Raw genomic sequence first — 27,266 nt, forward strand, 5'->3', positions numbered from 1 at the left:
GATAGGGGGTAGTAGATCCAAAACTTTGAAAATCTTTGGGGGAAAAAAAGGGTGATTACGGTCACCTGATAGAATCACGTGACCAGAAGAAATGGCGGGAACTATGACTAGACGGCGAGAGACAAAGTTCGTCTGCAAGAACCTTAGACAATAGACTCTGGTAGGAATCGAGTCATATCAATACGGTATCTACCCGACAGAGAATTATAACACCTGTCTAGTTCCCCTGAGAATTAGACACGAGGCAGTGAAAGTTTTCTGCATCGTACGACGGGACGTCATGTTGCAGACGACATTTTTCACTGCTAGTGACTGACTGACTGACTGGCAGGTTCAGTTGGCCGTTCAGAAAGCTGATTGTTGCCACTGTCCCCTGCAATTTCTTTCAGTTTACCGTTTATTCTATCGCAGAGAAAAATTATAACCGTATCGCGTTTTGCTTGTACTAAGTTGTAGCCTCGTACATGTTAGCCTAAGGACTCGAGTCTACCTATGGGGGCCTGCATGCCCTTTTGCGTAGAGCGTAATCAGCCGTTTTAATTTTACGTAGAGCGTTGCCGACCCCTCCAATTCAACGTAGAGCGTAATCGGTGTATTTTGCGTAGAGCGTTATTGGCCACTTTAATTCTACGTAATGCGTAGTGGCTCCCCAGAATTTAGCGTAAAACGTAGTTGATTAATTGTCCGTAAAGCGTTGTCAAACTTTTCCGACCTTGCTCTGAGTCACAAACGAGTGTCATGTCCGCAGTCTGCTTTGTTTTGCTATCCTCCCCCTCTACACAATGCAGGAAATAGGGTTTCAGCGGGTCAAGATTTGAAAATTTTCTCCGACGTTAGCATACTCCCTGACCGCCCAAGGATTGTTGCGCCGCCGGCGTATATGTCGGGACGGCGTCGCCACCCAAAGCTCAAGTTGAAACACTTCTGTATTTGTTTATAATATAATCTGTCAGCAAAATTTGCCCCTCAAAATTCAGGGAAAAGCGTTTCAGGGGGTCATGATTTCAAAATTTACCAGGAGGAGAATGTTGCCGCCGGCGAAAAACATGCGGCGATTGTCGGTAGGGCTCGAGGGTGTCGCACACCAAAACTCAAGCTGAAACCCGTCTTTTTTTTTCACATATAGAGATGTTATCAAATTTAGCTTACTTTATAAGCAGAATGTGCCCCTCAAAATTCAAGAAACAGCGTTTCAATGGGTCAAAAATTTCAAAATTTTCAATGTCGCGCTCCGGCGGAAAAATTAAATGTCAGGAGTGGTTGTAACTCAAGTTGAAACCCTTCTGTATTTTTTTTCACATATAGAGATGCCATGAACCTTAGCTTACTTTACTAGCAACATTTGCCCCTCAGAATTCAGGAAATAGCATTTCAGAGGGTCTAGACTTCAAATTTTGAACATTTTCCAGGGACCATCCCCCTTATAAATCGCCCGTCTTCGGCGCTCGGTTGTGCCATAATCTAAAAAAAATGTACAAAATCCTGGCTATCAAGACTATGTTTTTGTCACCTCCATGATCCAAACCCCATACATTACCAACTTTGACGCCTTAGTTCAGCCGCTACGTTTTTGAGTCCTGGATAATGCATTGGGAAGCTTCAGAATTTAGCGTAGAGCGTAGAGAGGCTACCTGAATTTAGCGTAATGCGTAGCCGGCCCTCCGAATTTAGCGTAGAGCGTTGTCGGGACCCCCCCATGCAGGCCCTCACCTATCTTTTTGGGCAGTTTCATGTCATATGATTGCATGCACAGTTTCGGTCTCATAGCTGAAGTGGATCGTAATATCATCAGGCTGACATCATCATTTGTCTTCCTGTCACAATATTTTATCAATGATCATGCATAGAATATATGACAGCATGGTATAACACTGACAGAGGCACTTGGATTTCCCCAGATAACCCACAAAACCCCAAGAGGAAGAGGATTTTACTTTCCTTGGATGGCTGCTGAAGACAGAAGTGTCACTGAAGGCATTCAAGGCAATCTTTATATCAATACAAGGTAAAGCGCTGTACCTCCACAGGAACTATTCCAAATTCCTGGATGTTATTGGTATCTTAATTGTCCAGCTTTGGACATCACTAATACCCTGTTTGCATTGGGGTCTGTCCTTGCATGTACAACAGCAAAGCAAAGACATCCAAATTCTAATATTAAAAGCTGAATCAGATACCTTTTAAGGTAGAGCACCCATTTCCCAGAGATAACCTTAACTAAACCCCTAAGGCATTTCAAAGGGGATTGTGCTACATAGCATGCCTTGGACTAAAGAAAACACGCCATTTAAACTAATATGCTTGTTATTGAAAGCATTGATAAAGAATAAAGAGATTCACTGAGTTTTACTTATCCATGCTGATAGGTACAGAGGGAAGATGCCGTATACCAAGCCCAAGAGATCCAGACTGATGGCAAGAATGTGAGCCTTCTATATTTGAGGATCTATAACTCCCTATTTCTCATTTCTCACATAATATGCATGCTGCGACTCACTACTCACACACTTATGCAGAATTTCACTGCTAATTGAAGTAGAATTTTACCCCTTGAAATAGCTTTTCCTTACATTCACTCTTATAAACTCTTATTCACTCTTTAGAATCCTCATATTAGCTGCAGGACCCACAGTGCATTAAAGAAAAATTAATTGAGATACAAATGTATTTGTTTGGCATTGATTTCATATTCTCATATTGTTTACAGAATGTACAAGATGAAAACTGTGAATGTCCGAAAGCCCACACTTCCGATTGCTACTGTGTTTCCCCACCATTACACCAACAAGCACATCAGAGAACTTCCCATCAGAAGGACACCTGTAGAAAGAGAGTCTGATGAGGGAGGTGGTTGTGTGGCAAAGGGCATGAAGGCAGAACGTAAGACTTGCAGGAACCTGTGATCCCGTGGGGGCCATTAGCATTTCATGCCTTTGATAAAAAAAAGCATTCTACCTGGTTTGCTTCATTTATATAGAGTCACTCTTGATCCTTATGAAGATGATCAAACTAAATCAGCTTTACTTAATGTCCATAGAGCAAATATCCAACATATTAAACAGCAGTATGCTTGAATGAGAACTCATTATTCCATCCTGCAAAAGAGTAAGGGATGTAATCAGTAATGCGTGATGTTATATGGGAAGGTTACTGGTTAATCATTGTATTTTCTTTGCTAGCTATAGAATTTCCAGAGGACCTGGAAGGGAGCTTCCATGCAGGTCAGTTGCAGCAGCACTGCAGCCTGGCAGCAAAACACTGTGAAGATGACGGCATGCTCAGTCAAAAAGGTACATGCTCCAGGAAAACTGACAGAAAACTTGGATTCATTGATTTCTTGTTGTTTAGGTGGATGTTGTGTCTTACATGTTGTCCTTCTTTTATCAAATCATTTTCATTGCTATAGGATTTATCTGTTCGCTTATTTATCTTAGCTTAACCTCACATAGAAGCTATTCTAAGATAGTGCATAGCAAATAATTTATTGCTGTAATACATGTATCTAGTCCAAACGTTATAGAAAGTTCAGCAATCAGTGATGGTATTTCTCAAATGTACAGCGGCCATGTATCCCTGACTGTCACATTTACACAGTAACATTATCATCATCATCATCATCACTCGTCCAGATGTAAGACATGTAACAAATAAGCATAAATTTCCTATTTTCACCTTTCAGTTCCATTCTCAAGTTTCTGCAATACATGTATTTCTCTGAAAGTGCTTTGCTAGTTAATACCTACAGCTTGATGCAAGAAGATAATGATAATTGTACTTAAGCAGTGCAATCCTATCATCCCCTTTTGTCTTCTTTATTGTTCTCCTGCAGCCAGGTGGGGATACTGCAGCAAGCCAACAACGACAAGATGCCACTCCTTCAAGCCATATAAGGGAACAACTCAAAGCAGCCCATGGCCCCAAAGACCAAGACAAACAACTCAGAACAACTCCTCCCTTTTGAGGTCTGCCTGTAAGGAAGATGCTCTAGAACTACCAAAAGTTGCTGACAGTTCCTTTTACCTGTCTACAGACATAGATACGGGTCCACAAACCCCAGTCAGTGCAGAGCTTAATCTTGAGCAATCAGATGACAGAAGAGATGATAACCGAAGAGAGGATAACCGAAACTGGAAAAATAAAAAGGATAGTCCCTCTTCCCCTAGGCCTACAAATGTTGACATCACATGCAAAGAAGGAATTGGTGAAAATTTTCCTGACAAGATGGTGCATCCTGTGTTACTTGAAGACGTACCCAGTTACAAGTATGACACTTGTTGCATGCAAAATACAAACCTAGGTGAAAGAGAAAGTCTAGAGGACATACCTTCACCAGAACAGTTATTGAGTACTGAACATGATATAAAAAACAATAATGTGGAAGAGATCATCCACAGTTCATTACCAGGGGAAGAGGACAACCCACCAAGCCCAGTGTTTAATTCCAATGCAGTTTTAGGTGCCCTCAACACTCAAGCAAATGCTGATGAAAACCACAAAAACAAGAGAATGTGGACAGCAAATGGCATTGCAATTGTCACTGAGCATTGTGGATTCAAGATTTCCTCTTGTGCTGATGAAGGCCTTGTACCAAAAGAGACCTTTTGGAAGGAGGTTATGAATGACAACTACTCAGATGACTCTGAACCACCTTTTCCATTGACTCAGAAGTACCAAGGTGAGGATACTAAATTTGATTATTCCTGTTTCTTTCATTGCAACAGACTTTAGAAAATGAAGAGGCTCATCATTAATGTATCAATCATCAAAATTTCTTATAATTGATGTAACAAATACTTTACATTCCTGTGTTTTCCACCTAGCAGAAATAGATGGCGTAGATGACTGTGAAGTACCTGATGGGGACAACTTGGATTCTCTCATGTTTCCAGAGTCACCCCTACTGTATTCTCAGCACTTTGAGGACTAGTCCTCACCCACCTCATGGATCTGGTAATATTCTGTCATCCCAAATAGGGACATAGTTGGTATCAAGGCTTGACATATACATGTAGTTAGCAAAGTTACGTTCTGATACAGAAGACACAGGCTTCTAAAGGCTCTGACTGGTTGGTAGGATCAGTTGATAAATGTACAAGTGCCATTTACTTGTCAGTTCCTTTTCCGTTGAGAGTCAGAGTCTTACTAGCAGAGCTTCATCCTGGGTAATTAGATGTGGAAAAAAGGAAATACATACAGTGCCATTGTCTGTTGAAAAAATATTCAGTACTGTTGCGTTTGGCCCTTCCATTTATAGCAAAAAACTTAATTCAGTGACTCACACAAGTAGCCCAACTTAAATGCTACCGATTCTTCATTTGTAACATCTGTAATCTGGATGATTGATGTTAAGTTTACCTTCCGTGTGTGTGCTCATATTGAAAGAGACCAGAAGAGTTGTTGCACATTGAGGATGTTTAATGCTACCAAGATGGTTACACTTTACAGTATCGCCATATTTGTGATTTCAAGATATCATTCTGAATTTTCAATTGTATGCACAGCATTTGTAAAATTACGAATACATTGCAATGTATTGAGGTTTAGTTGAACTGTGTTGGCTCCATTGTTTATTTGACCGGAAATTCATCTTTAGATCATTTTGGTCTTGGTAGTTACTAACAAGACAAGACAGGACAGATCACAAATTATTTCCAGGCTACTTCTTGTCACTTTCAAATTACATAGTATTACATGCAGTGGTATGTTTGGTATACATTGTATTTGCTTTCCTCCTGGTATATGTACAGGCTTCTGATTTTTGCCTGACAAGATTGTATCTGACGAACAGACGAAAAATTTGTATGGAAACAATTAATGGATGGTGGTTTGAACTGTGGTAACAAAAGAGCAAGAAGAGAAACAGCTACATGTACACAACCACAGAACACGACAATAGTACATGTACCCTAGTTCGTAACATAACATCTGATCAACTCCTAACATGATACTGTCAAATTGATCAGACATATACTGTGTAACATCCAAACAACATGAACTTTTTGAATCTTTGTAGAAATTTTCCTGGATTGCAACAACAAAGAATTAATGACAATACAAAATGTCCCAAAAAGTTATATTTGGTAGTATCCCCATCCTTGAACCCACTTTAATCGTATTTACATCTATAATAGAGAAAAGGATTCAGCTTATGTACAACATGCAATTAATGAAAAAGTTTCGACATTGGTAAACTGTTTACTGTCACCTAAAACCTTATTCCTCAGTCTCCAAACTACAATTTGACTTCCCTACTTTACAGAGAAGTATTTCCGCATATGCGTACATCACTTTGTATCATGAACATAAGTAGCCTTGTCACAATAGTTAATATGGCCTTTTCACTTTCCAACATGGATTTCTCCAAAAGAGACATGTAGATGTTGCTCAGAAGGCAATATTATTTCCAATGTGTACCAGTACATCAAAGGAAAATTGTACAATTACACTGTATACAAGATGAAGTGCTTGAAGTGGTCTGGAGCAATGTAAAACTTAATATGTAACTGCTGATACAAAGCAAATAAAAAATGCGGATTAAAACTTAATACAATACAAGAAAGCTTTTGGATATTTGAATTAAACAAGCTCTATGTGACTATGTACAAATAAAAGTATGGTAGTAGACAAGTTGATGACAAAATCTCAATTTCAACTTCCTGCTCCAAGAAGAAAAACTCAACTGTCTTAGAAGTAAACTTTAAAAACTAGTACAAACATAAAATATAAAATCAGCTGCTGCTTGAAGTAAAAGAGCTTTTAAATTATGTGTTGCAACTTCCTTTACCAGTAGACAATAACTGCCTTTCAAGAAGCTAAAAATATTGCTGGAATAATAAAAGAAATGTTTCAGCAAGTGGCTTTTTTGCAGACTAAAAATGCAAGCATAATAACTTGTGATAGGTAGAAAATCACCCAGATTTCTTTAACTGCACTATGATGCACATCATAAGAAGTGTTTAAAAGTCTGCATTGTCACATTTCACCATACTGTGGGCTGTAGAAGCCAATCAGGAATGCTGAATGTCTCATATATACAACAAGGTTAGCTGCCCTCTCCCAATACACTCAGCATCTACACCTGTGTCCCCCGCAAGTGCCTTGGAAGGGTTTGCCTGCTATCCGGTGAGTGGTGTCTTGCTCTCCTACGGGATTCTGGAATGGACTGTAGGAGACAAGAAACAATGATTTTTGTAGTCTACATACCTGTCTCTTTACAATTGTTTCTAAGAGGTATAGAGCAAATACTGTCAATATTGTTATTGTGCAACAGTTACTACAAAGCTGCCACGTCATAAAAAAGTTAACAGCATGCCTTTTTTAAAGGCTGAGGCCATACAAATTTGATAACTTGGTTACTAATAATCATTTGAAGATTAGTAAACACAAACGTTAAGATACCTACTAGTGAGATGATTGTAGAAAATCAAACATACAATTGTGCATACTTTTTTTCATATTATGAATTACCTGGTGTGTTGTCAACATAAATTTTGGTAATTACTTGACATGAAATATATACCACTTCAATGTACATCATCATCCAAATGACAGTCCAGACATGTACAAATCATCCAGCAGAAAGAAATACAATATTCATGTACAAGTAAATTTGGCACACAATTTATTACATAACCATTGGTTAACATTGTTATTCCACAGCAATAAAGTCAAGTCTCATCAAAGCATTAGATAACTAATGGACTATGGGCTGTGTGCCTCTTGGATCCATCCTCCCACATTTGTGATCCATTTGAGGTGTATGGAATGTGTGGGATTTCACCCCATGATTCTGTGATCCAGAGAATGTTAGATCACTGCACACCTGAATGGATGTGTGGTGTACAAACCTAGTCACATACCCCTTTTCTCTGGATGGGACACTCCTTCCTGAAGGAGTTTACTGTATCTGTGACTGCCTGTATCCAGGCCTGCATCTCTTCTGGGCTGTCTGCCTGCAGAGACAATATACAAATTGTATGACTCGAGAAAGACTATTGGCTTAAGAGTTGTCCAGTGAACACAAAACAAGGAAAATGGGGGCACATTGTTAAACAAAACCCCTACCCCATCTATTTCGTACTATGATTTACATGTATACGTAGATAGGGACTGTACACAAAACAATCAAGCAAGGGCTTCTCTAGGCAGAATAAAGAGTTTGGAGAATGGCTGTGATATAAATTCCTCTAAACTTAGGTGACCTTTTACCATCATTAATCCTATTGTCATCAACAGTATTGCACACTGAACTGCTCTACTCTACAAATTTAGTATTAGAGAAAGAATACTGATTATGATTCACAAGGTATTGTTGGTAATTTAAAGTGTTTCTCTTAGAAAAAGAGAAGGTATATACTGTACCTGTACTAGAAAAGTTCTGTTTGTTGTGATAACTTCAAACAGGTTGTCTCGTGGCAAATCTCTGGAGGAAGGCATTTCGAGTGATCAACATTCATTTGGCTTTGATAATCTCACATGAAGAAGATGCACAGATCTTGAGTAGAAGGCAGCCTTTCACTAGTATATTGTGACCGGCCTGCCATACTTAAATACCAGCCCTGCACAGTTATTTCAAGGGCTTAAGAATATATGTATTGATAGTATCAGAGAGGTTGGTCCCCTGACAAGCGTCTGATCAATTATGAAAACATTCTACTGGCAATGCAATAAAATAATATTGCTCAGAAAACAAGAATCAACAATATCCAAAGTTTCTCACTTTTAATCTAACAGGAGTTACCAACTTGAAACAACAGTAGAACTATGACAAGAGCTTCTTACCCAGTGTAGGACTTCACATGCAGGATATCAAGCAGGGAAATCATTTTGATGGGATCCTAGAAACACATGATATTAGTACGCAAATTGCAATACAAAGGCCAAGCCTCTAACCTTAATGTGAATGGTTTATTGAATATGTAAGTACTACATGATTTCAAGTAAGACATGAATTAAGTAAGTACATACTAGTATGTACTAAGGACAAGTTTAAAAAAACAAATCAATATTGTATATTTTCTTTAGTTTAAACAATGAAGTGTTTAAGATTACAACTACCAAGTCCTAGCCAAGGTCAAAGTACTAACTTCAGATGTGAAACTAATCCCCTATACTCACTGTGTCTGTGTTAGACTTGTAGTAGGAAAGACCTTCATGGTCCAAAACAAAGTATCTCCTTTTCCAGTTCTTCACCTACAAAAGTAGTAAAATCTGTAAATGCCATACTAATGACCTGATAAATAAAATGAGGCAATGTCATGTCACAATAGATAAGTCTTTCAAGCAGTTAATAAACTGCAGAAGTATGTATGGTGGTGACTGAACTATGATACCAAAATTCTCCAGGAAAACATACCTATAAATGTTTTGTTTGATTATCCAATTAACATTTTGTAGGTTAATGGGAGCCAAACTGAAATACATGTACATATGATAGAGATGGATACTACCTACGTCAAGGTTGTCGTCTTAGTTCCATAAGTAACAGACACACAAAAAACAGATCACACAACTCACCACAGCACCCTGCTTGACACAGAATCCTGTCTTGACCGGCTTCAGGCCCAAGGCCTGTTTTTTCCTTGTGGATGGGGAGACTCTGCTTCTCCCGTTCTCTGCCTCACTATCGCTGTCACTCATCTGTCAAGAAAACAAATAAAACCTCATTTCCCTCCTCATCTTTACTGGTTGTAACATAGATATAAGGTGTTGAAAACTGAAGGCTGCGTTTATAAGCTTATAAGATTGCTTCAAATTACTACTCGGACACAAACTACTTTTACCCCCACTGATATCAATGGCTACCATGTGACCTTCAACAAATAACATTTTCACTATTCATTAGAAGCTTAAAGGGAGAGAGAGAGAGAGACTTGGTGTTTTCCAGCACAAAGTCACAGAGGATCTGAGGAGTACAAATGGTACAACTGGCAGGTACCTCTATTGGAGTCTTGACCACCATTCCTCCGACTACTGTAAGTCTACTTAGATCCGCGGTATAATTAGATCCGCGGAATCCGCGGCTACCTCTGCGCCGCGAATCAATTTCCCCGCGGATATGTTTATTTTACTTTTGCCCCCCTCCCCACATTTACGAGTGAGCTCGACTTCAGGGAAAAGCGACACATGAACAATGCACGCGATTGTGTAAAACATGACAAACTTTTACACAGTACATACGTGTAAACAAGTGATATTACATATGATTCGCAGAAGTTTGGCCGAGCGGCGTCGCTACTCCCGACCGCTACACACATGCAGCAGTAATTTACCGAGAAATCAGAAAATAATTATCGAGATACACGCCACAATTTGGGCTTTGCATTGTTGTTACGGGCTTGGGGACGCCGTCTGCCGTTGTACAATCACACTCTTTTGTTTCTTGCTATTGTTATGCTTGCAAACAATCGATATCGGTGCCTCTGACATATGTTGATCTCATTAAAAACCTGTTTTTCAAGAAAGCGAGCAAAAATACGTAAAGAAAAACAAGATTTTCACCCGAGCATTTGAGTCCCTACGCTGTGATTTGCCGCCATTTGCCGCCATTCGTGGTCGTATTCGGTGGAGAATCTATTCCTTTAATTTTTTTCCCGTGAAAATTCTGCTTACGTAGCGTAGATGACTCGTATTTTACGCCGTGCTTTTACTTCAAAATACGGCGCGCTGGAGTAGCGGCAGGGCCAGGCTGGGCCGCCATCTTTGTTTACTCATGTTTACGGCTTGTTCTAAGCGCTGATTGGTTCGCGTCAGAAAAACTGTGCTCTGATTGGTTGACTGCAAGATTTCACGTGATCGGCGGGAATTCCCCGTCACAGTTTCGGCGTAGACCGCATTTTGTGACGATTTTGAAGCAGTGTTGTAGCGACCTTCGTAACATTTTTTATTTTTAAAAATTGAACAAGCATTTTCTGATGGCAGTATTCAGTTGTTGTTTTTTCTACTCATCGCCCAGCGCGAATTTAGAACCACCGCGGATTTTCCATTTGCCCGAAACCGCGGATTTTAGGCCCCGCGGATCTAAGTAGACTTACAGTATCTCGGCCCGGTAACCACCTGGGCATTCCTCTTCTTGCTTTGGTACCCTTTGTACATTCTTCTTTGGGACCTGAAATCAGTTAGAAGCAATATTACAAAATTCCCTGGCAGAAGGTAAAGGAACACAAAATAGGCTTCATTCTTTTACTTTGTGTTGGATCAAATGTTTGACTACCTTTGATGTCTATCATGACAAACACAGATGAGCTTTCAAATTCATGTTACGTATAATATACAAGATAGAGGATACATGTGATGACTCACTGTAATCTTGCTGGCATTATTGATGCTGTCTACCCAGCCATCCATGTCATTTTCATCATTAGCCTGCATGAAGTAGTGTCTGCTGTTGGCCAGGATTGCTGCATCAAAGGGAAAGAATCCATTCACTAATGATAATCCATACATTAAACATTCACATGACCAGCTGGCGATTCCCAATGAATATGTCACATACATATCAGCACAGGGCTCAATATACCAGTGCTGCCAGTAGTCCCACTTGACTTCTAAACATACTTTTTTTTTCAGAGCTTCATATAGACATACAGAAGACATAACACACCTTACATTATGTATCATTAACCATAACTCATCAAAATAACATAATTATAGGTTACAAAGAAATTACTCACCAAAACAAAACTCAATCTTTGGTCTCTGTTTTCTTGCATCAAATACCTGTAGTGAATATTTGAAGAAAAGGATACATTTTGTATTTCAATTGGGATGAGGAATTAATTATAAGAAATCTAATGGCACACCAAAAATAAACCAACCAAACAGTTTGTTGGACTAGGTACTTACATTCTGTATATACGACACATTGATCTGACAGACTGGTTCCGTTCCATCAGGAAGGTTCTGTAATAAAAGAAAAAGATCTGTAAAATTTGGTCTTGGTATACAGTACTTCTACAAATGGACAGTATTGTTGATTTCATACTTCTCCATGTCCCTGAATCACAATGTGTGGGACTTTGTAACTCGCCTGAGTTTTAAACCCCTAACATCAATGAATATACATGCCACTGACAGGGGTTACAGTCCTTTGGAGGGGATGATTTCTGTGCTGTTGGTCAAGTGTGTCATGCAACAAAAGCCAGACCTTCAGGATGTTACAATAATTATTGTACTTCTTATCTCTAAGAACAGAATCTGTCTCCCATCTAACCTGCATGACCAAGGACATTCAGTTTCATGAGGCAGACAAGAGAATGGCACAACCTGGAGGACAAACATTCCTTACATCTTAGATCATTCTGAGGGAGATGCAAGATATCACAAATCCTACATTTACGGGGATTCTGTCCTGTCCAACAATCATGTCTGGAGGTCAATTCCTTATCTCCAGACCTGACTTCCTTGAAGTGGACAGCTTGAAGTGATAAAAAAAATCTCTTTTAACCTTCCTATCTCCTTTCCTCTGGTAAGCCTCCCAGCTTGATTAGCAAATCTGATAACAGAAATACCTCAGCCACCGCAACAATAAACCCAATGATGGAGACCTCTACTCTATAGACATGACTGGGGGGGGGGTGTCTTTGGTCTGCTTCAGACTGTGGAGTTATGAAAATCCCAAACAGAATTTGTGCTCACAATCTTACTCTATCATGAGTCATGACTTGATTATACATGTATACCGGTAGTTGATAATACTGTATAGTTGATCGCAGTGGTCTTCTTTATAGTATAGTACAGTACAATATACGGTACTGTACCAACATCAGGAAAATAAGTACTTCGATTTTTTTCCAATATATTAGCCCGAAGGCAGACATGTCTGAGTTTGAGTCATCAATGATTTACTCAATATGGCCCCTTTAGGGCCAATACTAAGGGCATACCACTACAGGTTGGGACATTAATATGAATCACTGAAGGACTATTATATTCTCCCTTATTTCCTATTGCCCAGAGAAAGTCACAGTAGACTAGAACTCCCACCATCCAGGGCTGGCTACCAATGTTCCACTGTTTGTCTCCTTCAATCTGTCTCATCAGAACAGGCTAAATGCTGAGGAAAAATGACCCATTTGAAGTTGTTGAGAATCTTATCACACAGATGTGGTCCAATATAGCCCTGTAATCTGTAAGAAAGAGCATGCTATAATATAAACTTCAAGGCTTTCAAGCAGTGTCAATGTTTTCCTGCTACAGTATGTACGTAATGCCATGCTGGCCTGTAACCAGTGTATAGTGTATATCAACTTATTAAATCCAGCAACACAAGGCCATGTTTACCAGTCTATTCCTATCAATTTACAGGAAGTCCTTGTGGATTACCAGCCAATTAAGTTAATTCTGCTAAGTTGCCAAAGAGCATAAACAGGAAGAGACATCAGATCCAGGCAGTCAGGTTTTCCTCTCAGTGGAATTGACTGTTTACTGACAAAGTGAAACTGTAACAGGTTTTCAGCCATTCAGACATCCTTGACCATCAAAATGTTTAATCTCTTAGCATCCATACAAAAATTGCCACTTATTTTGAATGGCAGAGCAAAAATACATATTAAGCATCTAGAATGGAATCAAACATCAATCTGTGAATAACTCTATCATGCTGGTAGAGGAAGCAATCTGGAGGGATACAGACACAGTCAATTAAGTATTTGGGGCCATACTGTATTCTCAGTCATAGCCGCTGCAGTGCTTTTCAACAATAAAAACAACTGACCAATGGATTGTCCATGTAATACTCCAGCAGGCCAGCTGCCTTGTCCAAGAGGAGGTATCGCCGCAGGAACTTTCCGCTCCTCTCCTTCTCCTCTATGTCCAGAAATCCACAGGTCCGTCCGCGCCGGTCCAAGTAAGGCATTGTTCACAGTCTGGAGAGAAAATATAACACTCAACTCTGAGCAGGGAGTAGAACTTGAAAGTTGAAACTTATACTGAAACTCACAATCTGTTCTGACTACTACTGAAATATGATTCCATCCTCTAGTTGTTCCTTGGATTTATTCAGAATACTGTCTTACTACTTTGAGCTAAAAATATATTTTGGAAAATTGATTTGACAAACCAAGCATCGATACACTGCAATAATCTACACAGCATGCTACTGAAAATTCTTCAAAACATTAATATTCATGGTGCGACTAAACATTACTTACCATGAACAGCACAGGAAATAACTGGTCACCACAATAATGATTACACAAAACAATGATGTTTAAAGATGGTCATACTGATACAAAAGCAAATTCATGTATCTATATGCAGAACAGCGGACATACCTTTTAGTTATACAGCGTTAACAATCACAGCAGCTTATTTCTGCTTTACAAGCATGTATAAACATGTATACACGTTACTGTCATTGGACTGAGGAGAAAATGAACCTCTACAAATGTAGTCTAGTCAGACCATAAAGATTGGTATCTACAGCAATGAGCATGGACTATGGTATGCACATAATGGTCGCACCCATTATTGAAGTTCGAAGGCATGGTGCAATAGTTTGCATCATAAATTCAGATGCTTTTTATGACACAATTAATGCCAATTTAACAAATTCTGTTAAATTATTTTTAATGTCAGAGATAGTGATATTACAATTATTGCATTTTTGATTTGAGAATAATGAGGACTGCTGAAACTACATCTGTCCTACAACTGACAAAATGGTTTGTTCCAAGAATTTGGGAATGGTGCAATTATGTATGACTCATAGGGAATGGAGTTAAAATCCACGCACAGGAAATCATGCCACTCTCTTAAGGCCAACATTATTGGTACAGAGGCATATTCTACATTCCTTTCTTCAGTGGGAAACTCTTTTCAGGAAAAGAAACTTTGTTTGTATAGAAATGTTGTTGCTGTTTCACAATCCAAACTACATCAAAGATGTATCTTACACTTTTTTTCCACTTCTTTCATGTCTGAGATGAAAGTCTTCAGTTACCTCAGGGGAAATGATTTATAATATGACAGGACGTTCTGTTGATGAACCAGTACGAATGGGGTGTTTTTAAGACAGCAACAGCCAAGTAAAAACGGCACATGTTTGACTTTGAACATGTTATGGACAAAAATGCCTGTGTGTCAAACTTTAAGTCTTTTTCCCTGGGGCTCATTCTGACAAATGAATAGTTGTAATTTACACGCATGAGTAAGTGCGAGAGCAGTCTTACAATCTGTGGTATCGCCCTCCTACCCTCTGTCACAACACGCAGGTTTTAAACTCGTGATGTCCTCGATAACGTCATCAGCAAAGGATTTCCTCTAATGTCGTGAGTACGACTTCCTGGATGATAATTGCTGGCTTGAAATCCCACTTCGTTAGCAAAAAAAATAAACAAGAGCTCCGGAAGTGGCAGTCTCATAAATTTCAAAGGTCTGTTTGTAGTTTATCCCTTTGTTTCCCTTCTACTCGTGCCTTTCGGCACATACTAGTGAAGTTGAAAGACACTCACAGTCTCTATAGATACAACTTACCCAAGAGGGGCGACTCGCTAGGGCCACAAATCCAGCATACCCCACACAGAGAGAGGAGCAGAAAAGTTTGTCTACCAGATCAAAACTGTCGACTTTCAAATGTATATACTTCCGGGTTCGGTAGGGAACAAGTCCCCGGATGTTAGGGTCAATGACCTTCCTTGCAAGCGCTGCAAAACGCAACAAAGAATTTTGATATTTCTGCAATATTCAAGACGATTGTTTATATCTGCGTAAAATTAAACCAATTGTAAGTCGATGAATTATTTGTTCATATTTTCTAATGCTTAGTTATAATGTTTTGATTGTCCTTTGTGGAGTTCGTTTGTAAGTATAATTTGCGTGTAAGATATTTCCTTGACAGCCTGCCGCCGACTGGCTCGACGTTAGCGAGGAGATCAGACTGGCGAAGATAACGGTTCATACGATCGTCTCCGTTATTCCAGACTTAACGTGAGTTCGCTCGTCATATAGTAGTTTCATGTCAAGTTAACGTTATTGCGATCATCAGTCAACCATATATACGTCTCAAAGCCATGCTGTCATTCGCGGAAGTTCCGATCATTCCTGGGAAAAATTATGTCGCCTGATGTTCTAAAAAGGTTAGAGTTGCGGGGCGGAGGTTGACCGGGTATCTGTCTGTAGCATTTATTGTACACATGCCGATTTCGTGCATCAATGAGATGTTAAAGAATCGGGGTTTTTTCACGACAGTTGTTTGTATATGCAGCTTCTGTGGGCATTGTTCCTTTGTCTGTGTTAGTAGTGTACGAATATGAGACAGGCTCGTGCGCTGAGGTCATGTCCGCTATATCACAGTCATCAGGGTAGTCTCAACTCATGGCGAACTGGTGCATACAACAACATACGCCGTTTGGTAGACCAACTCGAATCTTCCGTGGTTAGCTATTGATATGCTATTTTGTATGTACATGGACATATTGTACTGTCAGTGATATGCTAGTACTCGTGACTCCACAACGATAACCTGCTGGATCCCCAAACGCAGTGTGTGTTGATGTTGTTACCATTGTTTGTCACACCAAGGGGTCTGCGGAAATAAGGTTAGCCCAAACAGATGAAAAGGCGCTGTCGGCCCCGGGCATTAGCAAAGACTAACCATGACAAATGGCCATTCTTCGTGTTCAAAAAGGCCTTTGATCAGTCGGTTCGTAAAGGGACATACTTTGAAGTTTTACAGACATTTTACCTTTGGTGTAAAGCCTATTGCCTCGGTCAATTTAAACTGCAAAAGTTACCTGTCCTAACCAAAACATCATTCCATCAAATGGTAGTCTAACAGTCTCCTGAAGATACATGTACATGTAGGATAGACCAATATTATTTCACACTGTTTGTGTTTTAATTATGTGCAACTTACAGAGTATACCATGGAAAAATCTGAGACGTGTTGCAGTGCATCTTCCGACTGATCTCCAAGTAGTCAGCAGTCAGGCTTGTTTTGAGCATATTTGGCTGTGCAAGGACATAATGTCCTTGGGCTGTGTTAACATTTTCTGGAGGTGTTGTGTTCATTTTTCTAGAGGTGTGTGCTTTCTATAGTTATCCGACTGGCCCTGTAAAAAGCACACACCTCCACTCCAGGGAGGCTTTCAAAGCACCTCTGCAAAAACCTAGACATCACAGTCACCAAATATGCATGTGTATGACAGTATGGCCTCCATCAGTCAATAGTCTGTTGTCAGTATTGACAATAATGGTAAACCCTTTATTCACCTCAGCCCTAGCACTACACTGCCAAATCAGCTCAAAACAAGCCCGACTGCTACATCTGCTTGGAGATTATCTGCTGACCCCTTACTCCAGAAATGCATGTTGGACTGTTCCAGTCCAGATAAATCTGAATGGGGGTGGGGCACTGGAAATGCGAGAGGCCTAAAAATGTAATCCTCAGGTATTTAGTTTACGTCTTTGCACCCAGGTGTAATCTAGCCTGGATTCCGGCCTAGGTAGCTTTTGTCCGCTACCCCGCCAACAAAGGTGTAACCCTAACCCCTTGTCCAACTGAAGCGTAGAAAACCTACCATCAGCATTCCGACCTTGCAGAATACTACTAGTATGATACAGTTTTGGATCATCAGTGGAGATCATAAATGTTAGAGCCATATTCAGATGCATGTTGTATTACTACTATTAGGTGAGAGTATCAGTTTTGTCATGGCAGGTAACCTAAAACTACATTTACCTGGTACTTATTCTAACAGGTGTATCTTGACAGCAAATATGGGTGTGGCTACAACACGCAGTTTAACTCAATTTGCATTTCTGTTCCAGACTTGTTTGTGTTCACTGAAGGGACCTCATGCTACAGTGATGCATTAGTCATGCTTATTACTTTCCAAAGCAGACCTTATATTGGCTGTTGTTTTTCAGATCTCTGCTTCTCTAGGACTGTGCCAGACAGCAGGCCAAATGTAGGCTAAAGGTACCGGTTGGTTTGGCTTTCAACAACAAACACATGAAGTGGTGACAATGGCAGACTCGGATAACAGGTGAGTGATTTCCTCATTCTCAGTAATGGGTCTGTATTAGATTCCAAGCGTCCCACTGTCTTCCACACAGTAGTTATGCAAGTCGTTACACTCTCCAGTCTAGGCCAAAAATATCAACAGCCTTACTTGACCTTAAACGACTATGTAACCCAGGGCAAGATGTTTATATTTAACCACATAACAGGTGCAGCATTGGTCAAGTAATTCAAATCCTCCTATATGGAAACAGTAAGTGACAGCAAGGAGGTTGGTGACAGTTATCAATTTTGGGACAGCAAATAATTCATTCAAGTCAACACCTTAGATCATTGGCAAGCACTACAGATAAATTCCATGAGTATGACAGGTCTGACAAGGACACGTCCATATGGCTGGTCTCACCTGGCAGATAGACATGAATAAGCCTGACTCCAAGCATATGTCCTGCCCAGTCAACCATCATACTTACAACTTAAAACAGGTTGAAGCTGTTGCCAACAAGAGACTTCTTCGTATAAAACGACACTGTCCATGAAAAACATTTTGACAAATGTACATTAAAGATGATTATCAGTAGCTGATATACACAAGTCAAATTTATATACAGTACTGCCTCACCATTATTTTTGTTCTTTTAGTCTTATTGCTAAGATGATGAACAATAAATGATCTTAATCTTATTATTGTTTACTACAGAAACAACCTGTACAACATAAGGGTACTAGCTGCTGACAGGCCGTTGAGGGTGCCGAAAAACATCCAGTCGTCCAGAAAACAATTGTGTTCAGTAAGTTGAATCTTACTTGTGTTTGTGAAATACTGATAATAATAATACATATGGCTTGATGTCAACTTCCACACCAAATTATTTCCTTACATAGGGTGACCCAAATTTAAAGACTGAGATATTATGACCAACTCGTGTAGCACATCATGGTAAAAGTAAGTTTATGCTTTCAATGGATACCAGAATGACATTCTACCGTCATTCATCACAGAGCATCATAGGATTAAGCAACCATTTCTACAAACCCATTTGGTCAACCATGCTATTCCATGACTCTGGAATGGTAAGGTAAGGCAACTATGGCTAATATATGTTGCTGCTGTGGGCTTTGTGTCCAAAAGCGAGGCGAGCAGATTAGAAATTAGACAAAAGAATAAGATGAAAGCTTATCCCTGCAGCTAGTGCATGGACGACAAGTTATTACATCACTTTGACGTGATTTTATAAAGGTACTTCATTCTGTTTGACTTTGAAGCATACTGTAAACGCGGTGGTTTTATGTTCGCGATTTTCGTGGTAAGCTCTTCGCCACAAACTTAAAACCACTGCAAAATTTTCTTGCCCTCCTACGGTGAGTCCTGCCTCCTTTTCTACTATTGTCTCAAACACGAACTTGAATCCACTGCGAACACTCCATTTTCTCCCTATCGCAAAAGATTTACAATAAATCCTCCATAGTCGCTATGCCTGACTGTTGTGATAACAACACTTGTTATACGCCAGGGTTTATAAAGCTCTGTGGTGATATTTTGTTTCACAGTTATCCTGACAGCTATATTGTTTTCATTGCCATCACTCTAAGTCGGATAATATTTCATCCTCTTTGCCAGCATTTGTTTTGCTGATTATTCAGAATAACAACAAAGATTAGCATTTGTATTTAGAAAAGTGACAATACTATTACTCAGTTTTAAAAAAAGAACTACAATGTGTACCCTTCTTTTGTCTTGTCAATGTATAATGACTTAATTTGACTGATACATTAAAATTGTAAAGTTATGTCCCTGTTCAAAACCTATCCTTTTTTTAATTTGCTTGTCATGATCAGTGACTTCAGTTGGATAACTGCAGTACTACAATTGTTAGCTAGGAGGCTCTGCTCAGCACCACAAGCATCTTGTATTTGAAATTGACAAGTCATTCATGATAATTTACCAGATGATTTGTTTGCTGCTGTGAATACTTTGTATTGTTGACAATTTTGTACATTTCTGTCTTTATTCAAGTCATTGTTTTCTTTTAAAGAGGTTATATTTTCAGTAGTTACATCATTTTTGTGAGCTTTAACTTCAAAGGAAGAGGAAAACCATGAAGCACAAGTGTTTCAGTCACAAGGATGAATCCAAACTCTAGATCTTATATGGTGAGAAGTGATGTAGTCATCAAGGTGCCTGGTACAACTACATTTCATTAGTACAGTGTGTAAGCAATACATATAACCTGCATGCACATGGAAATGATTTTGAAAGCCTTTTTTTTCTACTACAGTATATTAAACCATTAGATAATGGTGAGCTGTGTTTAATTCCCAAGGAGATCTCAAGTACAAATCAATATACAATGTTGTGCCAGTGTCTATCAGTGGGGTATTGTGGCCGCCATGTATTAAGCTGGGATCTTCCTGGAGATTAGGGTATTAGTTCAGTGAGTTATGCTATAATTACAAGATTGTGGGCTGTAGATACACAATCATGCAGATGATACATATTAAGTCTAAAACAAAAAGACTAATATTCCTTTTTTCTCTCTTTTTTTTAAAGCAAAGCCAATATCGGGTACTGTTCTGAATGCGAGGCCCTAAATGTATACCTCTAATTGTCTGTGGCCACCCTTGCTTCCAGGGGTGATTAAAATATGCTACCAATATTGTTAGCAGTCTAATTTGTAGCAAACCCCAATCAAGAGGATAGCTGGCGAGTCTGCCAGATATACACGTCTGGTATCCAGTATATGGGTAACCCCCGAAGTGACCCTCCGGCTCCCGTCCAATTGTGCCACATTTAGCTGCAGCTGTAGCCATGTCGGCAGTGGGCTCCTAGAGTGTGCTCGGACATACTGCTTTCTGCTTGCTCTGTATCATGTGTGACCCCTAGTCACGAATCATGGGCTGGATCCAGGTATGTGTATGTCTGTGTGCATGCCACATTTTGTAGCGTTGTGCTTCATGCAGTAAATCAGCATGTCTTCAATATAGTCCCAGTCTGTATGCATTTGTTCTAGTAAGTAATGCTGTGCTAGTGCGGTGATCTAAGGAGGAGTAAAATCAGATTTACAAGGGAGACACTTGTGATCAAATGTGGGTGTCATTTTGGGATGCTCTTGGACTGGCAGCCTCATTTGAGACTCACGTTTAGTGCCTTCACTTGTTTATGTTTATGCTGCTAAAATAGCAGTGACAGTAATTGATACTGGAGGTCTGAAGTGGACCACTCAGAGAACTGATTTATTTATGATCACAAGCAAGCAAAAGGATGAAAGTAAGGGACTATCTCAAAACTTGATCTGCTTTTCAAGACAAACAGAGTTTAGTATGTGTGTCTATCTACTTATTTAGTCATTACACTAGGTTTCTATCATTATAATTAGTAGTACATGGATGAAATGTCTATGGTCTGTAACAGCTAGACCCATTTTCGTGGTCCCTATCTTTCTTTAAACCTCTAGGGCTGTTTGGAAATGGGAAATTTACAGTGCATTCATGCATTTTTGTATCCTAAAAGTTTATTTTCTCTGGACAAAACAAATAGCACATGTACATGTGGTAGACAGGTACCCAACATACATGTAATTACAATGTACTTGAACACAGAGCTACTCCAAAATACTGTACATTGGTACTGCACATGTTCATGTATTTGTACTGGAGCAGTACTGACATTTGCTAAATTCTAGCTGATAGCTAGGGAAAGAAACTGTATAATGAACAGATTAGCATTCAAGCACTCATTGACAACACCAACAATTAATTGTGTTTCTCAATGTCCTTTTTTTACATCTGAACAATTCTGGAGACATTTATTGATGATTTACCAGGACCAAACCATGCAGTGTTAAAAATACCTACCTGCAGTCTGCAATTTGCAGAAAAATTTTCAAAATTGCAGAAGAAAAATTAAACAATCTGCAATTGGCAGAATGAAAATAATTAGGATCGGGATTCAATGGTTCTCAATTTTTCTCACACATATATGTTTTTCCTGTTTAGCTTTGCTTGTAAAAATTAAAGATAGAGTAAGGGAATGAAAAATTACAGCAATGTTGCAAAGCTTGATATGATATAAATATGCATTATTAGGTTGAGAAGGTTTTAGTATGGAGGCTTGTATATTTGCAGAAAATATTTTCAAATTGCAGAACAAAATTTTGGCATTCTGCAATATTGCGGAGCACAGGAAAAAGGTATTTCTACCACTGCCATGTTAGATAGTGCACAAACATGTCATCACTGTTTCTTGCCACTCTTCTCCTTAGTGTTTGGTGCACGAGATCATTATCAGAACTCTGGTGGTTAATGAGGAGGATCCATCATGCAGATCTGAGGAGTGTTTAGTCAAGGGATCATCATTAGGTCATGTGGATCAGATCTTATGACAGTTTGCACCATTAAAATGTCATTGAACGAAAGCAGATCCTTGTTCGTACAAGAGCTTGTCATTACTTGGTGCTTTGAGTGTCAGGGATTGATTACTATCTGTGGTGGATTGTCATTACATCTCATCAGATCTAATGGTTATTTTGAGCAGAGGATGATCATTGTATACGGACAAGATCTTCAACAGAAAACTCATCTGTGTTGGTGGGATACATATTGAAAGTTTTGACTTGATCAAATGCCAGATGAAGGCCAATGTACATGATGGAAAATTTGTCGCAATACTTTTTCTTGTGTCTTCCCATATCACAAGTTCTTGTTTATGCTAACCTCATATACATATACAGTATGTGTATGTATATAAAGGTTATGAACACATAAATGAAAGCCACCATTTAGATGTCTTGGGTGCTTAATGAAGAGGATCCATCACTGGGTCTCGTGCATGTTAACTTAATTGGATCATCATGAAATCTCATTGATAATTGCATCATGGAGCTCTATCATAGCATTTTCATGTGATGACTGAAGCTTTGCAAATCTTGTTAGTTGAAGATTGGGAGTATGAAATTGCTCAGAGTCCGTCCAGCGATTTAAACCTTGGATGATGGATGTTGTAATATAAAAAGCCATACAAATGGCTGCATCCACCATGTCTGGGGTGTGAAATAGGTCAGCTTCTCTGGATCATGGAGCAAGCACTGTGCTATATCAATCCACTTTGAAAGCTACACAAAGAAACAGGCTTCAAAATCTTAATCATATTAGTAATTATCATAACATTCACATTCGCATTTCTATCAGAAAATCCTGGTAATCTAAAGCCAAGGAAAACCACATAACAATAAAAAATCTCTTGAATTTGGTGAAGGTCTTTCGCCCAATTTCCAGACATGATTTTGTGCCTGATGCGTAATCAGGCAAGCTTTGCGTCTAATTATTTGTCTCCAATTTAGCCCCTTTCCTGTACCACCGTGATCCCTGTGCCTGCATGTGCATGTTATTGATGTCAGGGCAGCAGCAGCCTCTTGTGTTATGTACAATGTATATTACTGCTAGATTTGTGAGCAGGCCGGGATGGATGGGACTAGGAAACAGAGGTCAGCCCTGCCAGGAATACCAATCTTCAGCTTTCACCTGCTTGTATTTCTCTTGTCTGAGCATTTCAGAAGAGATTAGGGCCAGATAGACTTTCGATGAAGGCTGGAAATGATGTTTTTGCGTCCATAAGTCATTGAATTTAGAGTGATAAAGCTGCAGTAGCCTTATCTGAGAGACAATTCCATCAGTTCCTCTAAGTTCAGTTCTAGAGACTAACTTAGCATAAAACAGCTTGAATTATCCTTCTGGTTTGACTGATATTACTGATATATAACGCCATGATTTGTCATACTCAGTCTGCTTCAAGCAATCATAAGCACATTGTGTGTGCCTCCATTACATCCGTACTGGGAAGGCAAGATAGGATTCTGTTGTCAAAAGAAATGTTTTTGATTCAGCAGAAGAAAGCCTCAGGAAATCTTCCCTCCCAGTGTGCTCCATTCTGATAGACGTGCCAAAGCTACAAGAGATCCTCTTACGCGATGATGCACATGTACCTGTGTCGTGTGAGATTGGGACTTTATTTCTCACAATACCCAGACATGCCTGCAGTGGAACATGCTTATCCTTCATAATGAATCATAAGTCTCACTGCAGGTGTACTTCCATTCCCCCAGCTGTCTAATTGGGTTACCTATTAGTATTCACCACCCACTGACTCAGCTTCACAAAAAGTATTAGTAACTTTTCAAATTCAGCTGGTAATTAAATTATGAATAAAATTGGGCTCATAAACCATGAAGAAGGAGGGATCAGATGCCATATGAGACTTCAAGATATTTTTTTTAGTTTGTGAATAACTGAATGAAAGAAATTCTTTAAAAGCAAAATTCTTTGATATGGTAGCCCCCTCAAAATTGCTAATATTAAATAATATACTGTAAATGCGTGGTGGTTTTATGATGGAGTAACCTTTTCACCGCAAACGTAAAACCACTGCATAGATGCTTGTTTTATCTTCTGCCTTCCAGCTTGTGGCAACCGTAAACCTAAAACCACTGCCAACAGTCCATTCTCTTCCTGACACGAAATTAAATCATCATTTACAATGATTAATTAATACCCTGTCCAGACTATAGCAGGCAGGTCATTGAACTTGCATCTACCTACCTATTGAAAGTCAGACTTGGTAAACCCCATTCTGGGCACAAACTAGCAAACAAATAAATACATGAAATCAAATGTATGGAAACTGCTAAAGAAAATGGGAAAGCCAATGCAAGGAGGCTATTTTCTGGATAGTCTACCCCAGAAGAGGAAATTTAAGAATAACGTTCAGATACAGAGTTAAATGATCTGTACATTTGAGTCAATCTAGATGTACTGTGGATCCCAGCTCCATACATAATAGATCTGATGTCTGCCGCCATCAGTAGTCTGGTGGTCTCCTTGTGCAGCCCTGGTGCCTCATCAGTTGTGTTATTAGCTCATTATATCCCTGATGACTATCAAGGTATTGACAAATGGGAAGAATGGTGATATCGACTTTCCCCAGGAGTTCATAATCATGGTACATTTAGATCTGGGTCGTTTATGATGAGGGTTCATTCACCTCCTCTTGTGCAGACTGGTTTGAATATCACGATAGCCCGACAACTCACAATGGTAAGGGATGAATTCAGAGCTGAAGATTTTGCTGCTGTGTGTTCAAAATCTTCACCAACATTACTCAGTGTGTTTCCAAGCACCCCGTTTAGGTTCATCCATGTACCAAGTGTTTGCAGCATATATTATAAGTGAACAGGGATTGTGGATAAGATGGATGCTATCAATGTATCATGTACGACTTTCAAATCAGTACTGATTTTCATCCTGCTTCCTCTGGGTCCCAGTCAGCTTTCAATACCTTCACCTCAATAAAAAAGGTTTCACTTTAAATCATATACCACTGGAAAAGCCATTAGTATAAGGATACAATGTGCAAGTTTCAAATGATATCCGTCACTTACAATGTACAGGTGTATACATGTACCGGGCGATATGGTGAAGAAGAATGTAGGAGATGAGCCTTGTAAGTGTTTAAGTTGCAGACTTCATTTGGGAAAGGATCTTTAAGACAATCCTTCACTTAATTGTAACCCCATTTTTCGGAGCAGTGCAGATAAATCTTCCTGTCAGGGTGCAGATCCCTGGGCCTCTCATTCGCTTGGATTCCCCTGCTGCCCAGAAACTGCAGCCAACAAAATTGCTTTTAGGCTGTGGAAAATTGGCAGCAGAAGGGTTGTTAGATGGTAATCTATGTCGTAAGATTGAATTTTATGTGTCTGTTGACTGTCATTTGAGCAGCCTCTCACAAAGTTGAGTTTAGACCCTAGACACAAATTATGCTATGAATAGTAATTGTAAAACTGAGCTCAGTGTCAATGATTTGAACTTGCATTTTTTTTCATGTGTGGGTTGTCAATCAAGAAATTGAAGACTGGTCATAAAAATCAATTAGTGTCAGGCCATAAAACATTTTCAAAGGAAAGAAAGGAAAATCGAATTCTGTAACCTTGATGTAGAATGTATTTCAGAGGTCACTACACCTTAGGGAGAAATTAAAGGAAACCTAAGAATATATCTCCTCTGTCGCTTCAGAACTGTGTACTAATATATCTCATGATAAGAAGTTCAAGATATCTTGAAGGAAGTGAGTTACTTGAGACGCATTTACCTGAGAATCAACTGTAGGTTAAATTGCCAAAGCCTTTGTTATTAATTTCCTTGGAATCCTCTAAGGCAGTGTGCTGGATGGAAGAGATATGGGCTGAGGTATTTGATGTCTGTAAAGTAGATCAATAATGCAGGGCTTTGCCAGGAGATACAAAATATGGGGGCAGGACTACAGTTGGACAACATCCCTCCCACCTGAAGTGTGTCTTGTCTTTTCTTTGAGGGTGCCAGCCTTAGCTTAATGTTTGGGGTCTTCTATTAAAATAACATAAAATCCACTCTGAAACAGCTGTATGATTTTCATAATTCATGTCATCATGCTCACCTCAATTGTTACCAAATACTGTATTCAGCAATGATATTTTTGCGGCATGATTTAGATTTACAAAAGCGTTATGAATATATTAATGAGAAAGCTTGTAACATTTTGTAACAAGAACTGCCCTTTCATAAACCTCATACGTGGTCAAATTCCAGTCTTTTTCAAAGCCTTGCAAGTAAAGGAATAATTTACCATCACTCAACCAATAATCTTTTTGATACCAGGCTTCAGAGCATCAGTTCATGACAGTATTGCTTTTTTATTGGCTGGAAATACCCCCATCACTGTGAGGAGGGCAAAGACAGTTTGGAGTCAAGGAGAGAATTACTGAATTATTCATGGCAAAGTGGCTGATGCACTACTTCTGTTAAGGACCTATATATCTCTGAATCTACCCAGGAAAAAGGACATCAGTGAAGGAAGGTCACAATTTGCCATAGACATAACATTTTGTTAAAGGACATGCTGAGAAAGATGGATCATGTGTATGACTGTATAAAAATAGATTTCAATCAATTCAGTCAGAGATGCAGTCCCATATATCATAGGTTTGTGACCAATCTAGTCCCACAGAAAAAAGATATGTCAGACTTTACCCCATGCAGAAATGCCATAGAGACAGTCATGCCCAAAACAAAAGACATTCCTTGACTTCCCAAAAAGGAGTGTTTGATTTGATTATTTTGTAATAGTGAAAAAGGAGTGTTATCATCATCATCATTTTGCTGCATATCAAGTGTTGCCATGGCAGGCCACCATTGCTTTGTTATTATGGGTGTCCAAAAAGTCTCAAATTGTTACTTTTGAATCAGTGTCTATTGGATGTTGCAATGATGATATTTT

At 39.3% G+C, this 27,266-nt stretch overlaps 3 protein-coding genes across 10 annotated transcripts in view; 2 read left to right on the top strand and 1 right to left on the bottom strand.

Moving 5' to 3' along the window:
* The first annotated feature begins 30 nt into the window (after positions 1–30).
* On the top strand, positions 31–5,543 carry LOC136430313 (uncharacterized). Of its 3 annotated transcripts, none has more exons than XM_066420805.1 (7): positions 31–160; positions 1,899–2,005; positions 2,367–2,423; positions 2,708–2,880; positions 3,180–3,290; positions 3,830–4,675; positions 4,821–5,543. In XM_066420805.1, exons 2-7 carry the CDS (start codon positions 1,944–1,946, stop codon positions 4,925–4,927), a joined length of 1,356 nt encoding a protein of 451 aa, XP_066276902.1. In that variant the 5' UTR covers positions 31–160; positions 1,899–1,943; the 3' UTR covers positions 4,928–5,543. The 3 variants fall into 3 exon arrangements, with proteins under 3 accessions (XP_066276902.1, XP_066276904.1, XP_066276903.1); XM_066420807.1 differs by having other exon boundaries at positions 3,186–3,290; XM_066420806.1 differs by having other exon boundaries at positions 32–160; positions 4,824–5,543.
* LOC136430316 (pleckstrin homology domain-containing family A member 1-like) lies at positions 5,395–15,607 on the bottom strand. 3 transcript variants are annotated; one of them, XM_066420815.1, is made up of 13 exons: positions 15,475–15,607; positions 13,715–13,865; positions 11,845–11,901; positions 11,673–11,718; positions 11,302–11,399; positions 11,036–11,107; positions 9,938–9,970; positions 9,517–9,639; positions 9,118–9,192; positions 8,782–8,837; positions 8,362–8,422; positions 7,860–7,952; positions 5,395–7,162 (listed from the first exon to the last, which is right to left on the bottom strand). In XM_066420815.1, exons 2-13 carry the CDS (start codon positions 13,853–13,855, stop codon positions 7,073–7,075), a joined length of 945 nt encoding a protein of 314 aa, XP_066276912.1. In that variant the 5' UTR covers positions 13,856–13,865; positions 15,475–15,607; the 3' UTR covers positions 5,395–7,072. The 3 variants fall into 3 exon arrangements, with proteins under 3 accessions (XP_066276912.1, XP_066276914.1, XP_066276913.1); XM_066420817.1 differs by having other exon boundaries at positions 7,848–7,952; XM_066420816.1 differs by lacking the exon at positions 15,475–15,607 and adding an exon at positions 14,274–14,406.
* A 114-nt stretch (positions 15,608–15,721) lies between these two features.
* The window catches only part of LOC136430314 (alpha-N-acetyl-neuraminyl-2,3-beta-galactosyl-1,3-N-acetyl-galactosaminide alpha-2,6-sialyltransferase-like), a 29,263-nt gene continuing 17,718 nt past the window's right edge, over positions 15,722–27,266 (top strand). For 2 of the 4 annotated variants that reach the window (XR_010754876.1, XM_066420808.1), the window contains exons 1-3: positions 15,722–15,927; positions 17,869–17,987; positions 18,663–18,753. Coding sequence is in view for 3 of the 4 variants with exons in the window: in XM_066420808.1 (XP_066276905.1) it covers positions 17,968–17,987; positions 18,663–18,753 (111 nt within the window). In the remaining variant the exon portion in view is untranslated. The other 2 variants (XM_066420809.1, XM_066420810.1) reach the window with 2 other exon arrangements.

This window comes from Branchiostoma lanceolatum, chromosome 3 (assembly GCF_035083965.1).
Source record: "Branchiostoma lanceolatum isolate klBraLanc5 chromosome 3, klBraLanc5.hap2, whole genome shotgun sequence".
NCBI lineage: Eukaryota > Metazoa > Chordata > Leptocardii > Amphioxiformes > Branchiostomatidae > Branchiostoma > Branchiostoma lanceolatum.